The sequence below is a fragment of the Palaemon carinicauda genome, chromosome 19, assembly GCF_036898095.1.
Source record: "Palaemon carinicauda isolate YSFRI2023 chromosome 19, ASM3689809v2, whole genome shotgun sequence".
NCBI classification, from domain to species: Eukaryota; Metazoa; Arthropoda; class Malacostraca; order Decapoda; family Palaemonidae; genus Palaemon; species Palaemon carinicauda.
Window position 1 is genome coordinate 15,875,994 of NC_090743.1, and position 15,645 is coordinate 15,891,638.

Consider the following 15,645-nt stretch of genomic DNA (forward strand, 5'->3'; position numbering starts at 1 on the left):
AACCTTTTTATACCTTTATTATGGTGTGGATATTTTATAAAGCTTATTTTCAACCTAACTTCAGTAAGTTAATGGTTTATCTGCTCCTATATGTCTTACAAACCTTCAACCTTTAATGGGAAGCTGGAACAGCTGCTTAAACTTCGGGGTTGTACAGGAGGTCCCTCGGGTTCAACGAAATCTTTTATAACATACTGTATTTACATACATGTACTTACATATTGTATATGTATAATATACTTTATAAAACAAAACAATCCCTAACATTCATAAATTACTGTACCCTGTACAGTGCATGTAAATACCTGCACCTTACAGAGTACAGTAGTGTACTGTACCTACACTTATACAATACAAGTAAACAATAAGTAATACGTATAACAATTTCTTACCTTTGCTCCTGTTGTTGGCCTGCCCACTGCCATCAGAAGTCTCATTTACACTTTGCAGACATAATGCACAAAAAAAAGGGAACGAAAATATTAAAGAAAGAGCTGCACCAAAATCCCAAATGCGTAGTATAATTAAAGATGGCAAATAATGCTAAAGTGAAGCATAATGCAGTTCTCCACAGCATTAGTTGCTTTCCACATTTTCAAGTAGTTCATTGTATCAACAAACCAAGCGTGGTAACTAAATTGAGTTTTGGGGATTTTTTTTTTAAGTACTATACCTTGTTGGAGCCCGTTCGTAATGGTTAATCATCGTAACTCGAGACAATCATAATACAAGGACCTCCTGTTGTAGTATTGTAGCTGCCAGAGAGGCCAGATGTACTTCTCGGTGTCCTAATCTGGCTATTTTAATCTTTTGCTTTTCTCTTTTGATTGAATAATTGGTTTTGCAGTGATGTTCGATGAATAACATGTCATATAAAGTTTTCTGACCTAAACATATATCTCTTATTCGTCTTAAAAACAGTACATTCACAAAAAATATGTTGGATGGTTAAAATATTGTTACACTCACTGCACTTAGGGACAATTTTGTGAAGTGTGCTGTGCACATTAAAAAAGCCTCTAGTCAATTTTGTATGACCTTTATACAATCTTGGCAAAATTACCTGCGGCCTAATATATTTATGTCTTGAAAGGTCTCATTTTATGTTGGTACCCAAAATACAGTCAGATCAGATATTCTTTCTCTCAAACTGTAGTTAAACTTTCAGAGAGAACTATCACTAAAAGATTCTTCTCATGGTTAAAGATTGCAATTTAGCATTTTACAGATTATTAACATACTCCCTTGAAAGAAGCATCCTTAAAAGACATACTGTGGGGCATGAACGTTTGAGTAAACGTCAAAAACTATGTTTGCACGGTCGTAAATTTGCCTACAGTATTTTCAATTTCAGCCATAGTATTTTCCCCCCAACCAAATCTTTAAACAGAACATGTGCATAATCACTCCGCTGTTACGTGGGTACATGTCAATTGAAGTGGTCTGTTAGGTAGTAACAAACTGACATGTACACTGTTATAGTAATGTGGTTGAACTCATATGGAAATAAAACTAAAAAGCGGGACTGTAATAATCATGTCATGCACATGGTGAAAGGGTGTCACAAAAGTGCATTCTAGTAGTTTATTAGAACATGTAAACATGTTAATTATGGTTTTACTTGTTATCTTTTACTTCACTTCACATGGATGACAAAGATAATTATTACTTGTACACTTTTGAAAGAGAAATAAAAAATCAAGGAAATAATGCTAAATTAGTAAATAAAAGCATGATTATCAGTGAGGGCCAAGGAAGTCGATTATGCAGTTAAGATATAATGAGAGGCAAAATAATTTGCCCATTTTATGGATATTACTTTTATAATGGTGTGGACCTGAACTCGAGTAAAGTATCTTGTGCGAAATAAGGACAAATTCATCCTGCGTGAACAAAACTGATTTCACAGTAATAATTAAGGTGTTATTTGTCAGGGATCTAGACAAATGGGTTAGATTATGTGTACCTTCACAAGTTATCCAAACTATTGGTTAGGTACTGGCTTGCCTTCTTTTTTCAATGATAAGAAAAAAATACTGGTAAATTAGAAAATTTCTTGGTTAAGAGCAATGATATTACATTTACCTTTAATGAAGTTTTAACTAATTTGGCTGTAGAGATTTTAAAGAATGTTTATATCTGTCCTTTTCATCCATTGAAGTAATTGAGATCAAGTTGTTAAGAACTTCATTAACTTTGAGTGATCATGGAATTTAATACTTTATTTTTCAATATTTAACTTAGCCGGTGATTATATAGCTGCAACTCTGTTGCCCGACAGACAACTCTACGGTAAAAACTCGCCAGCGATCGCTACACAGGTTGCGGGTGTGCCCAACAGCGCCATCTGTCGTCCAGATACCCAGTACTCAATGTAAACAAAGACTCAATTTTCTCTCTGTCGAGCTATCGACAAGACGTACTTACTCGCTGTTGCTAAACTGGAGTTTTTTCACAACTAATTGGTGAAGTACTTTATTCTAGTTTTGAGCTTTCGCTATGCAGGTGTTTTATCTTCATCTTAAATCTTGAACTCGTTTTGGATAGATTTAATTATGGTGACAAAGAGAGTATGGACTTTCTTTCACTTTTAAATGGCCGACCCTTCCCTTAGACGGAAGTGTGTTTAGGCTTTTAGTAATTATATCACGTTATAGATTTTCCTCTATATATTTTATATCTCTCCGCCTTTATTAGGCCTCTTCGATTAACTTTCCATTTTTTATAAACATATAAAAATAATTTTAATGTTTTGTTTATATAGACCTTTCCTGAGAGTAGGCGGTCCTAACTTGGAAACCGAAGTTAATCAACGTTGAGCCCTTTATATCGTAATTAGCTTTTAAAGAGCTAAGGATTTAAAACTTTTTAAATGTAATATTTTATGAAAGAATTTCTTTGATAGTCTTCGTACTGTTTTCAAAGATGAACTAACGTTTAGTTTATTTATGCTACGCAGTTGTTGACGTTCAGGACGTTCAACATGCGCTCTATTGTTACGATAGAGAGAGAGTGTATCACGGTTTCACTTTGCAGTAAGAGTAAATCGATTCTGACGTTTTGTTCATTCTTTCTTAGCTTAAATGTTTTAAATTCTATTTTAAAGGAACTTTTTATTTGAAAAACCTTTCAGTTTTTTCCTTTAGTCAAATAACATGTTTTTTTGACGAAATATAATTGGGCTCTTCTCTTAGGTGCGAAATCAAGAGAGAAAGAGAGAGAGAGATGGAGACGGAGGGAGAGAGAGGAGAGAAAACGTTCCGTTCAAGCGGATAACGTTGTTCTCGAGTTACTCTCGTCCCTAGTCGCTGTACGGGGAGGAAGGATAAAACGTTTTAGTTTTTTATTCTCGTCCCCAGGCTATGTGCGGTGAGAGATTGAAAACGTAGTTATATGAACTAGTGATTAGTCTCTTTCCCAGCCACTGATATTTTTATCTTAAAATATGTTTTCTGTTTTTTGCTGGTATTAATGAGCTTGCATTATACGACTGATTTCGCAATTACTACCTTTTAATGAAGGGTAGAATTGCGTGTTTCAGGTAGAAATCAGTAAAAGTTTCGATTTCAGTGAAATAAGTGCAAAACAGAAAATCGAAGTGATAAAGTGATATGCGCAAAGTGTTACAGTGTTGCGTCCGATGGTTCGTCTGTTCGTGCCTGTCGTTCACCTAGTCCGGGACCTCTTACATGCTCCCAAGCCCAGGGGAGAAGTAATGTCAAACGACTTATGGGTTCGAGAGGCCTTGACCAACGAACAGACGTTTTCCCTCTATGGTATCGGGTGCATCTCTCCAAGATCTCCCCTACCATAAGACGAGAGAGACGTTGTTTCTCCTCGTTATCCGAAGGCTTTTCGCATAAGAAACCTGTCACAAGGTTTCGAAGCCCTTAAGCGAAAGTCAGTCCTTTCAGGACAGGTCCAGCGTCCTGGTTACAACCATTAGGACAGCTCTGACCCTATGCAGTCATCGGATAACTGCTCGCCGCCTAACAAAAGCGTAACACAGACTCCGAGAGTCTTTTTTTGTAGGCAAAGTGTTGCGGTCACAGACGTTACCCTCGTCTCTTACCACAACCATTTCCGTTGATCCTTAATGGGTTGTATGGCAAGACATGCAGTATATGCTTGCCTCCCTTATGGAAGACTATTCTGCCGATTAGTCCGTTGAGTCTAGCCGTTTATCTCATCGATATCCTGGCTTTCAGCCAACCTAACGTTCCTTTGTGCTTACTGTTGACATTGGCGTAGCTTAGTCACGTCAGTCAGGTTGTTTAGAACCACACTCGATGCGGTCTCTTGTGGTTTTTCAGCCGCATTTGGACGTTAGGCCACTTGCTGATGCTCCTGTTGACGTTCAAGACGTTCACTAACAATCGGAGTTGACTTGTTTTGACGCTGTGCGTCAACCTCCGCATTCTAGAGTTGTTTTGACTGCTCAGTCTAGGCAGTCAAAGCAGTCTCGAGTGGACGCTGTGCGTCCTCACACACCTGTTGTGGTTGACAGTTCAGTTGTTGACAGTTCACAGACTGTCAAGCAGTTACATGACGTTGCGTTCTGGTCCGCTACTAATGCACCAGTAAGTGTGGACTCTGCTTGTAAAGCATTGCCACCACGGTAGGTCTCTCCCTTGCTTGAGACACAGCTTTTATCGGACAAGGTTCCTGTAGATGAGGAAGTTGCTGTTCCCCCTCCTACTGATATTCCCTTGAGGACTCTGTCAGATGGAGAGGAGCCTAAAGCTGCTTAGCCTCCTATGGACTTTAATTAAATCATGATGATTTTTTTAAGGATCTTTGTCCGGATCTTTTTGTAACTGCTGCTCCTCGTTCGCCTAAACGTCAGAGCTTACACTAGGCCTAGCTACTTCGAAGCCGTTGTTTTTAAGCTAGTGCTCTCTCGCTCTCCTAGAGAGCTTTACGTTGGCTAGGCAACTGGTTTTTCACCAGGAGGAGTTTGGGGGATACAGCCTTTGCTTTCCCTTCTTTTAAACTGGTTTATAGAGCGAGAGTCTGATATGACACGAGAGAAGTTCTCGGCTTGGGAGTTCATGCCTCTGCCCAGATAGACTTCTCAATTCTCGTAGACTCTCCCTGGCGCCTGGCCAGGAGACGCTCCAAGTTGTTTACAGGTCAACTTCACAGCTGTTTTCGAGCCTTTGAAGTTTTGCTGTACAATTATGTCACGCATAACAAGGCTTTCAGGGATGGTAAACGGTACCGCCTCAGTCGCTAACCCCGTCTGTTGCCACACCTGCTCCCGTAGACCCTAAATGGGCTTTGCTGCAAGACATGCAGTCCAAGCTTGCGTCCTTGATAGAGGACTTTAATGCGGAGAAGGTTGCTACCGAACCTTCTGGCCAACAACCTTCCAACCGGTCGGTTGTGCGCCCTGTTGACGCTGAGGTAACCTACTCGCGTCTGCCAGTTGAGGTGGTTCCTCCACCGATGCGACCCAGTGTGGGTTGCCAGCCGCACGTTGACGTTAAGCGACGCTCGGAGGTGGTTGTTGACGTTCAGGACGTTCAACAACCAGCAGAGGTGACTTGTTTTGACGCAGTGCGTCAACCTCAGCAACCCGGTAGGGTGTTGACTGCACAACCCAGACGGTCTAGACAGTCTCGGGTTGACGCTGTGCTTCCTCGCGCACCCATGGTTGTTGACAGTTCACAGACTGTGCAGCAGTTCCATGATATTGCGTCCGGCTCCGTCACGCATCCACCAGTGCGACCGGACTCAGCGAGCCAGACGTTGCCCACTCCGTTGCCGTTTACTCATCAGTTTTCGGATGAGGAACCCTCTGATGAGGACGTTGCTGAACAACAAGACGATCAGCCCCCAGAATAGATCAAGCCCTGCTATCCATCCAGAAGATGCTGAAGAAGGAACGCTGCTCAGTCAGGCTGTGGATGAGTCTGGTAGGGACGCTGTCATCCGTGGAACAATTTGTGTCACTAGGAAGACTACACCTCCGTCCTCTTCATACCATCTAGCTTTTCACTGGAAAAAGGACAAGACGCTAGAAGCGGTCTCGATCCCGGTTTCTGAAAAGATAAAGTCTTGTCTGACTTGGTGGAAGGACAATATCAACCTAAGAGAGGCTCTTCCCCTGGCTGTTCAGACTCCCAACCACGTTCTCTTCTCGGACGCATCGGACGTGGACTGGGGCGTGACACTAGACGGTCGGGAATGCTCAGGACTGTGGAACTCGAGTCAAAAGAGCATGCATATCAACTGCAAGGAGCTGTTGGGAGTACATCTGGCCTTGAAAAGCTTCAAGTCTCTCCTTCGAGACAAAGTGGTGGAAGTTAACTCGGACATCACCACGGCCTTGGCGTACATCTCCAAACAAGGAGGTACCCACTCACTGACGTTGTACGAGATCACAAGGGACCTGCTCATCTGGTCAAAAGGTCAAGACATCTCCCTAGTAACGAGGTTCATCCAAGGCGACTTGAACGTCATAGCAGATTGTCTCAGTCGGAAAGGGCAAGTAATTCCAACCGAATGGACCCTCCACAAGGATGTGTGCAAGAGACTTTGGGCCACTTGGGGTAAAACCATCCATAGATCTCTTTGCAACCTCGCTGACCAAGAGGCTTCCAATCTATTGCTCTCCAGTCCCGGACCCAGCAGCAATACATATAGATGCTTTCCTCCTAGATTGGTCACATCTGGATCTCTACGCATTCCCACCGTTCAAGATTGTCAACAAGGTACTGCAGAAGTTCGCCTCTCACGAAGGGACAAGGTTGACGTTAGTTGCTTCCCTCTGGCCCGCGAGAGAATGGTTCACCGAGATACTTCGATGGTTAGTAGACGTTCCCAGTAGTCTTCCTCTAAGGGTAGACCTTCTACGTCAGCCACACGTAAAGAAGGTACTCCAAAGCCTCCACGCTCTTCGTCTGACTGCCTTCAGTCTATCGAAAGACTCTCGAGAGCTAGAGGCTTTTCGAAGGAAGCAGCCAGTGCGATTGCTAGAGCAAGGAGAGCTTCTTCCATTAGAGTCTACCAATCGAAGTGGGAAGTCTTCCGAGACTGGTGCAAGTCAGTTTCTGTATCCTCGACCAGTACCTCTGTAGCTCAAATAGCTGTTTTTCTCTTATACCTGAGAAAAGGACGATCCCTTTCAGCTCCCACTATCAAGGGCTACAGAAGCATGTTGGCATCGGTCTTCAGGCATAGAGGCTTACATCTTTCCAAACATAAAGATCTGCAAGACCTCCTTAAGTCTTTTGAGACCACCAAGGAGCGTCGTTTGGCTACCCCTGGATGGAATTTAGACGTGGTACTAAGATTCTTCATATCAGACAGGTTGGAGCCGTTACAATCAGCCTCCCTGAAAGATCTCACTCTTAAGACTCTTTTCCTGGTATGCTTAGCCTCGGCTAAAAGAGTCAGTGAGATTCATGCCTTCAGCAAGAACATATGATTTTCGTCAGAAAAAGCCACTTGTTCGCTACAACTTGGTTTTCTAGCCAAAAATGAGCTGCCTTCTCGGCCTTGGCCTAAATCTTTCGATATCCCCAGCTTATCGGAGATCGTAGGCAATGAACTAGAAAGAGTCTTATGCCCTGTTAGAGCTCTTAAGTTCTATTTAAAGCGTACTAAACCTTTACAAGGCCAATCTGAAGCTTTATGGTGTTCAGTTAAGAAACCATCCTTGCCTTTGTCAAAGAATGCTTGGTCAGACTTTATCAGATTGTTAATACGAGAAGCTCATTCACATCTGATTGAGGAAGACCGAACTTTGCTTAAGGTGAAGACGCACGAAGTTAGAGCTGTAACAACTTCCGTGGCCTTTAAGCAAAATATATCTCTGCAAAGTATAATGGACGCAACCTATTGGAGAAGCAAGTCAGTGTTCGCGTCATTTTACTTGAAAGATGTCCAGTCTCTTTACAAGAACTGCTACACACTGGGACCATTCGTAGCAACGAGTGCAGTAGTGGGTGAGGGCTCAACCACTACAATTCCCTAATTCCATACCCTTTTAATCTTTCTCTTGAAATGTTTTTATTGTTGTTTTTTGGGTTGTCCGGAAGGCTAAGAAGCCTTTCGCATCCTGGTTGATTTGGCGGGTGGTCAAAGTCATTTCTTGAGAGCGCCTAGATTAGGGGTTTTGATGAGGTCCTGTTGTATGGGTTGCAACCCTTGATACTTCAGATCCTAGGGGTCGATCAGCATCCTAAGAGGATCGCGAGGCTCCGTAAGGAAGACGTACTTAAAAGGCAGAGAAATTGTTCAAGTCGACTTCCTTACCAGGTACCTATTTATTTTGTTTTTGTTATTTTGATAACTTCTAAAATGAAATAAAAACTCTTAGCTCATAAAAGTGTAAACATATATTGCTGGTCTCTACCCACCCCTTTGGGTGTGAATCAGCTATATAATCACCGGCTAAGTTAAATATTGAAAAATTTTATTTTGATAATAAAATAAATTTTTGAATATACTTACCCGGTGATTATAAATTAAAGGACCCTCCCTTCCTCCCCAATAGAGACGCAGTGGGACGAGGAGAAAATTGAGTCTTTGTTTACATTGAGTACTTGGTATCTGGACGACAGATGGCGCTGTTGGGCACACCCGCAACCTGTGTAGTGATCGCTGGCGAGTTTTTACCGTAGAGTTGTCTGTCGGGCAACAGAGTTGCAGCTATATAATCACCGGGTAAGTATATTCAAAAATTTATTTTATTATCAAAATAACATATTATAGTAGTTTACTGTTGGTTTTCCTTACTTGGCATTTCTTCTGTTTTGGTTTTATCCTATTGATAAAATGATTCTAATTAGGATAATGTCTAGTTTTATGGAAACATGGAACTTGCCTTGATAATTTTAGTGAATGTCAACAGACAAAATGAAGGATGGTACAGTACTACATTTGGTATACCTTTTTTAATTACCAATTAGCTGATTGCAGTGCTTCTAGGATAAAATTTTTGTTTAGGTTCATGATGTTGATTTTGTCTACCAGGGTATTTGTAACGGTAGCTATTTGGATTGTAGTCTAGCTATTATGGGTTCATTTGTTGATTAAACAACTACTGTAGCATGTCTGAATTAGTAATAAAAGCAGTGCAATCTTTCTAAGGTCTGAAAGTTTTTAACTTTTTTCAACTTATTTCGGTATAATTTATATTAGAATAGACTGTGGCACTCATTCTTCTTTTGCTTTAGCTAAGACCAAATTTTTTATAGTTACAAGGTATAAACTGTATTATCTTTCAATATAGAGTAATCAGATTGCTGCATATTTTAAGTAAGATATATTACTTGCGATATTTTCATGGTAAATTTTGTATCATCACAGAAAGCTGATGTGCTTGCTGGCAAGGAGATTTGTGTCATGGGAGGTGATGAAAATATGACTAAACATCAAGTTGAAAAGTTGATTGTTGAGCATGGGGGATCTCTTACTCAACACCCAAGTAAGTACTATTGCTACAGTATAGACTACATTGACCTAAGTTGATGTATGGTGTGCTATAAGAGAATTTAAGTCTTGACGATATGATTGGCATAATAGATTAGCTTTTGTAAACAAATATATGGTTGAGTGATTTTACTTTACTTCTTAAAACTTTTACCGTGTTATAACCAAATAAACATATCACAAATTTCATATAAAACAGATGCACACAACTCTGAATCAATGCCAGTTATGAGTCATAATAAAGCAAAAATAAATACAGTTGGCTCTTAGTTGGAATTCTTCAGATAATAGGAGACCTTAAACTGTTGAGAGGCAAAACCCTAGTTTTCATCTCCTTGCTATAATGGTCACATCCAACAGTGAGTTAGTCTTGATAATGATTCCTCTGTTCCACTACTGCTGTAATCTCTTCCTCCATAACTCTATTCTACTATTGCTGTATACTCTTCTTCCATAACTGAATTGAAAAGTCACATTCATTGACATAGGTAGGTTCACCAAAATTGCTAGCAATTCCTGCTTCACCTAAGAAGTCATATTGTGTCGGATAAAAAAACCTTTACCGTCTGTCCAACCTTCCGAAGCAGGAAAAAAAAGTTTCAATTGTTTTCATGCAAACACGTCCAACATGCATATTATTCTCATTTCTAGGTTCAGTTTTACTGTATAAAATCACTACAGTATACAGTATTAAAAATATCACATAACTTTCAGCTTCTAATCGAGGTCTTTATCTTCATCATTATCAGGATAATGTTAGACCATCTAAATAATGTCATTTTACCAACAAACAACACATTAGGACAGGCTTTGTTTAGATTTATTCTTGGCTAAAGCAAAGGATTGGCTCTATACTGAGGACGCCCTGTTCTGGACAGATTCTACCCTGGGGTCCAAGAGACCACCATGGTGAGGGGAACCTAATGTTTAACTCTAATGGAATTCGCGGGGTAGCCTTGGCCTGGAACGGGCGAGGCTGTGATGAAGGAGCCAAGCCGAAGGACTTTTTCAGGTCTGATACTGAAGTATCATACCAAGGAAGGAGGATGCCTCCTTTCGAAAAGTCCTGGGTCTCTTTCGGGAGTCCAGGAGGAGTAGAATGCCTTTTGATGGGATGGCGTCTAGGTGCCCGTAGCTCTCCAAAGGAGAGTCTCTGTGGCATAAGGATGTCCTCTTTTGTTAGTCAAAGAGGCTGATTGTGTGAGATGGGAACTCCCGTAAACTTATTGGAGGGGTTCTTTAAACCCTTCAGGGAAAGAATCAGCCTACCACTAGAGGTAGTCATAGCCGAGGTTGTTGCCCAAGTTGTTGGCGCTGTAACCGATCGCGATTCACACTTGAAAACAAGAGAATCATGCTCTAATGGTTGTGTTTCATGAGCCGCAGGTAGCGATTGGGAAGAAGGAGGCCCTAGAGGCTCCTTCGAAACTGGAGGTCGACCAACACTCGCCAGGGGCGGGGATAGAGGCTTCAGAACAGGGGTGACTCGAAGTGGTGGAGAGTCCTTCGCTGCGGTCGAATGTGTTGGTGAGAGTCGCGTGGGCGATCGTTTAGCCAAAGTTCCTGAGACCCCGAAGGGGACAGGGGCTAGCACCCTGCTTGTGATTGTGAGTGTCTAGAGTGCCTCATTTGAGAATGTGAGTATCGCCTTCATGATCATGAGTGTTGCCTTCATGAATGTGAGTACAGTATAATCCTTGTGAGCGTGAACGTCGCCCTCGTTAGAATGAGCAGTGGGATCGTGAAAGCAAGCTTTCAGATCTTGACGGAGATTGTTTGTCTCGTGATCGTGAACTCTCATAAGCATGCCTTCGCAAGGAAGAGCACAGAGGCTGTTATGACCTTTGGTCTCGTGAGCGTGAAGCCCTAAAGAACGCCTTCGCGAGGAAGAGCGCCAAGATCTTGATCACCTGCGATCGCTTATCTGATCGTCGGATCGTCATGAATAACGTCCTAAAGATGATTGTCTAGGAGGACGAAAAGATGTAGAGTCTCGTCCTTGTGAACAGTGAGCAGATGGAAAGCTGCCCACCTAAAGATCTACTACTACAGCAGGAGAAACATCCCTAAGGGGAGAAATAGAGGGCTGCAAATTAGGAGACAATGATTTCTCAGGATGCCGTTCGGAGGGCGAGAGAAGGACCTCGCAAATGCCCAGGGCGAAAGAAGCCACAGGAGAAGGGTCCTTCTTAGCCCCACACTGAAGGAGCTGAAAAAGAGCCTGCTTCAAAGGGGAAGCAGAAATTCCCAAGGACGGCCACGCTTGCAACACATCTACAAGAGAGAATGGCACTCCGATGCCTGGAGGAGAAGGTGCTTCGCTAGGAAAAGCAACAACCCCCTGGTACCCCGAGGCTGCCCAGGAGTTAAGAGTCTGCGCTCTTACTCAATCGCTTTCTGAAGGAAGACAAGCAAAGAGTAGCTCCGGAAAGCGATACGGGAGTGCATGAAGAAGGTTGCAGTCTCTTCTCCCCCAACGAAGATTCTGAGGGATAACAATCACGCTTGGCTTTCTTCTTATGACGCCCAAATCTCTTCCAGTGGGAGGTAAGCCACTCCACTCGTCACAAGGCGAGACCTACTTGCAATGACTCCTCCTACAGTTCAGGCATACTGAGTGAGGGTCGGTGTCAACCGAAGACATGAAGGTCCCGCTAGGGCAACCTGCGCGACCAGGGCAGGTTCGCATGGGATCGCCAATGAAGAAGTGCATTCACACCTGAAAAGAGAAAGATGAGCGTTAAGCAACAACTTGTCCGATGTCTATGGCTAAGCCTTGAGGAGGAGAGAGAGGAGACGTCCACTCTCTACCAGCCAAAAAGAAAAAGTGACTAGATCACCTATCTTCGAATATACTGTATATACAGGTGGTCGGGTATCCCTGGCCAGCCCCTACCCAGTGTCCGGGTAGGGTTGCCACCTCACACTAAAAGTTTAATTGGCTACCCGGTGAAAGCATATCCATATAAATAACTCAAGGTTTGTATTAGTTAGGGAAAAATGCAAATTATCTCTTAATTTGTCATTTTTAAGGGCAAGAAACAGAATATAGGTTTTTTTTTTTCTTTTATTAAAACATGTTCTTGCCAAATATACCCCAAAAATAGGGAATTTCTGGTTTATGGTCCATAGAGATTTTATGACATAAGTCGCTGCCCTCCAAATAATTACAAATACACTTTCTTTGACTTTGTCATCTCGTATGGGTTACCATGTCATTTAAGAGCTTATGCTACAAGCTGGCCGCCCACTTTATGGATATTTGGTCTACCCTCATTTTCAACTGGTGCATTGAATACAGTATATGTATATTTAACATATGGTTTATACTTGAATGAAATATTTGAAAATAAATGGGCAACCAGATCTTTATAGTAAGTTATAGAATATTTATAAGTTTATCTCATATTCAATGGGTTTTAATAACCAACAGAAAATATGAATTGAATTGACAGAATAGTCTTATATACTTATTTTAAATTTATTTGATTTATTACCTAAAGTAACCTGGTTTCCTTGAATTTCCCATTAATGTAATATCATGTATATTTTTGGAAGTGAAGGTACACTATTGATATGAGCTGATTCTTTCAACTTGAAGCACTATTTTTTCTTGTAATATTTTACTGTAGTGTATTTGCTACCAGGATAGGATTTTGATATTGTACTACTGTACACTCATTTACATTGTGTAATAAATAAAAACAAAAGCTTATTGTCTCGAAAACTCGATGAACCATGTTCTCAATTTTATATCCTTTATTACAGAAAAAGACACCTTTTGTGTTGTGGCAGATACATTCTCTGTTCGAGTGAATAATTACGTAAAGTCACACAATATAGTACGACCATCATGGATTGAATTGTGCATAAAAAGGAGTTCTTTGATGCCCTTTGGACCTTTAGATGTGCTGTCACTTGTTGATGGAAAAAGAGACACCATAAAGGAGCTCTTCGATGAATATGGTGACAGCTACACAGATCCCGTAGATGAACGGACACTCAAAAGAATAATGGAGAATATGAAAGAAAAGGTAAAATTAAATTTTATGGCTCGCATAACTAGCATTGAATAGCAGTATGATTTGTTCCTAAGCATCATACAAACTGGAATCTGTCGTTGAAGTGGAATAGTTAGCATTTATAAAAATGGTGATTGGATTAGGTAAGAGTTGTATAGTACAACTTCTACCTAAACTGATATTTTATCTTTTCAGTGTAGTTGTTGAATATAGGATGAAAGCAAGAATTTTGTGTTTTCCGGCGAAGTTGGCTATAAATCCACACTCACTCGTGTAGGGGTCACATCTGTTCACAGGCATCTCTGTGTTCCGAGTGTCAAACGTGGCCTCCGGCACAGTGGCAGGCGTATGCCCTGAAGAGGGAGAAGCGAGCAAGGAACTTTTTGGAGTCGGACTGGGCAACACCCAAGAAGACATGGACAAAGTCTGTCACCATTTCTGTCTCTTCAGGGGTTGTGACTGCTACTGCCATCCCTGGATCGGTCCCTGGGGAGTATACTGCAGGGGGTCAGGTGGTCACGGGGTGACATCGGCTAGTTTTTCAGGCTTTGTTAGTGTGCCGGGAACCCCTAGTTTTCACTGCTCCCCTCCTGATGCTGAAGGCCCTTCAACCATGACTATGCAAGCTGTTGACGACGAGTTTGACCTAAGGAAGTCTTGGGCTTTCTTAGATTTTCCAGGTATGCCTTCCATGACTTCTTTGAGGGAGTTCATAGCCAAGTCTACCCTCTCCTCCAGGACATTTAACCGTGTCCTAAAAGTCTCCGGTAATGCTAGAGATGAGGGGCATGGTGGTTCCTTCCTTACAATCTACAAAAAGGTGGCAAGTCTGGTAAGATGCCAGAGTCAGGAGCCGTGGCCAGTGATGGTAAAAAGGTTTAAAAAGTTGAGGGTAAGGGGAAGAGAAGTGTTGCCCTTGGTCCCGGTGTGACCCTGATGCCTAACCCTGGATCTGATCCCCACTCCTTCCCCTGTGACGGTACCCCCACCCTCGTGCCAGGGATCTTGGGTTCTATTCCTTCTCCCTCGGTATCAGTGATTGTGCCTTAAGCCCTGCTTATTGCGTGGATTTGTATGCCTTCCCTTTCCCCTGTGACAGTGTGCCCCAGTGTTGTGGCTCCTATTGAAGCATCCTGTTTGGTTTCTCCCTTCGTGGGAACAGTCTTCAACGGTCGCCGAGACCTCTTCCACTGCTTGCAGAGCAGGAGCGAGAACCATGGTGAGGAAGAAATATATGCACTATTGTTCCTCTTCCACATCATCCTTCTACTCCACCTCCTTGTTATCATCCTCTTGACTTGGATTCCAACTCATCTTTTCAGATGACAAAGAGAAAGGTCGAAGAAATCCAGCCAAAGTCGTAGGGATAGGGCACCCTATGAAATCATCTCTTTTTTTTCGAGGGGGTTGGACGGCATCCGTGTGGTTCCCGGCCCTGTGTCACGGGTACTACGACGGGATGCCGAATGCACTATTGCCGACAGACAAGATGCCGAAAGGACGTGAAACTGAACGGTCGTAAAACCGAACAGTCATGGAACCGAACGGTCACAAAGCCGAACAGTCATGGAACCGAACGGTCATAAAGCCGAATGGTTAAAAAATAAAGAAAAAGATAGTGAACAATTAATACTTCATTCTGACTCTTCGGTCACTTGAATTAGTACTAAATACTGATTCAATATTTATTAATTAAAGTTAGCAAAGGTCAAAAATCCCATGCACATCTGTAGGTGGAACAAAGGCAAGAGCTAATAACTGCTTAATGAAATGAGCATTGTTGGGTTCGAGATACCATTGCTGTAATCCACAAGACTGAATATTTCGCCATAAACTTTGTCCAAAGTGAAAAAAACATCCTCTTATCAATGTATTTTGAAAGTTTTTTTTTTTTTTTAATGCTGTCTATTGTCGCTCGCTCGAAGTCCACTATTATTGAATCGGGCTCGGGAATGCCTTTGTTGTTAAAAATTGTAAAGATTTCGTCTTATGTTTTCTCATCTTTTTTACTTCTTATGCAATACACTAATGGTTTTGGTCTCCGAAATAATCGCATGTTTTGTATAGAGCTGTTTCCCGAGAAGAGCAGAGTCAAAGGTGCCATCGGCAAACCACGTCTGTTTTCTCGATAATAATTTTAAATTCTTCTCTGTCGAAAAAATGGTAACAGTTTGAGTTTCAT

At 41.9% G+C, this 15,645-nt stretch overlaps 1 protein-coding gene across 1 annotated transcript in view; it reads left to right on the top strand.

The window, feature by feature from the left end:
- The window catches only part of DNAlig4 (DNA ligase 4), a 115,249-nt gene that overhangs the window by 78,170 nt on the left and 21,434 nt on the right, over positions 1-15,645 (top strand). The window contains exons 29-30 of the mRNA XM_068393203.1: positions 9,319-9,436; positions 13,210-13,475. Coding sequence (XP_068249304.1) covers positions 9,319-9,436; positions 13,210-13,475 — 384 coding nt within the window. The remainder of the gene's footprint in view (positions 1-9,318; positions 9,437-13,209; positions 13,476-15,645) is intronic.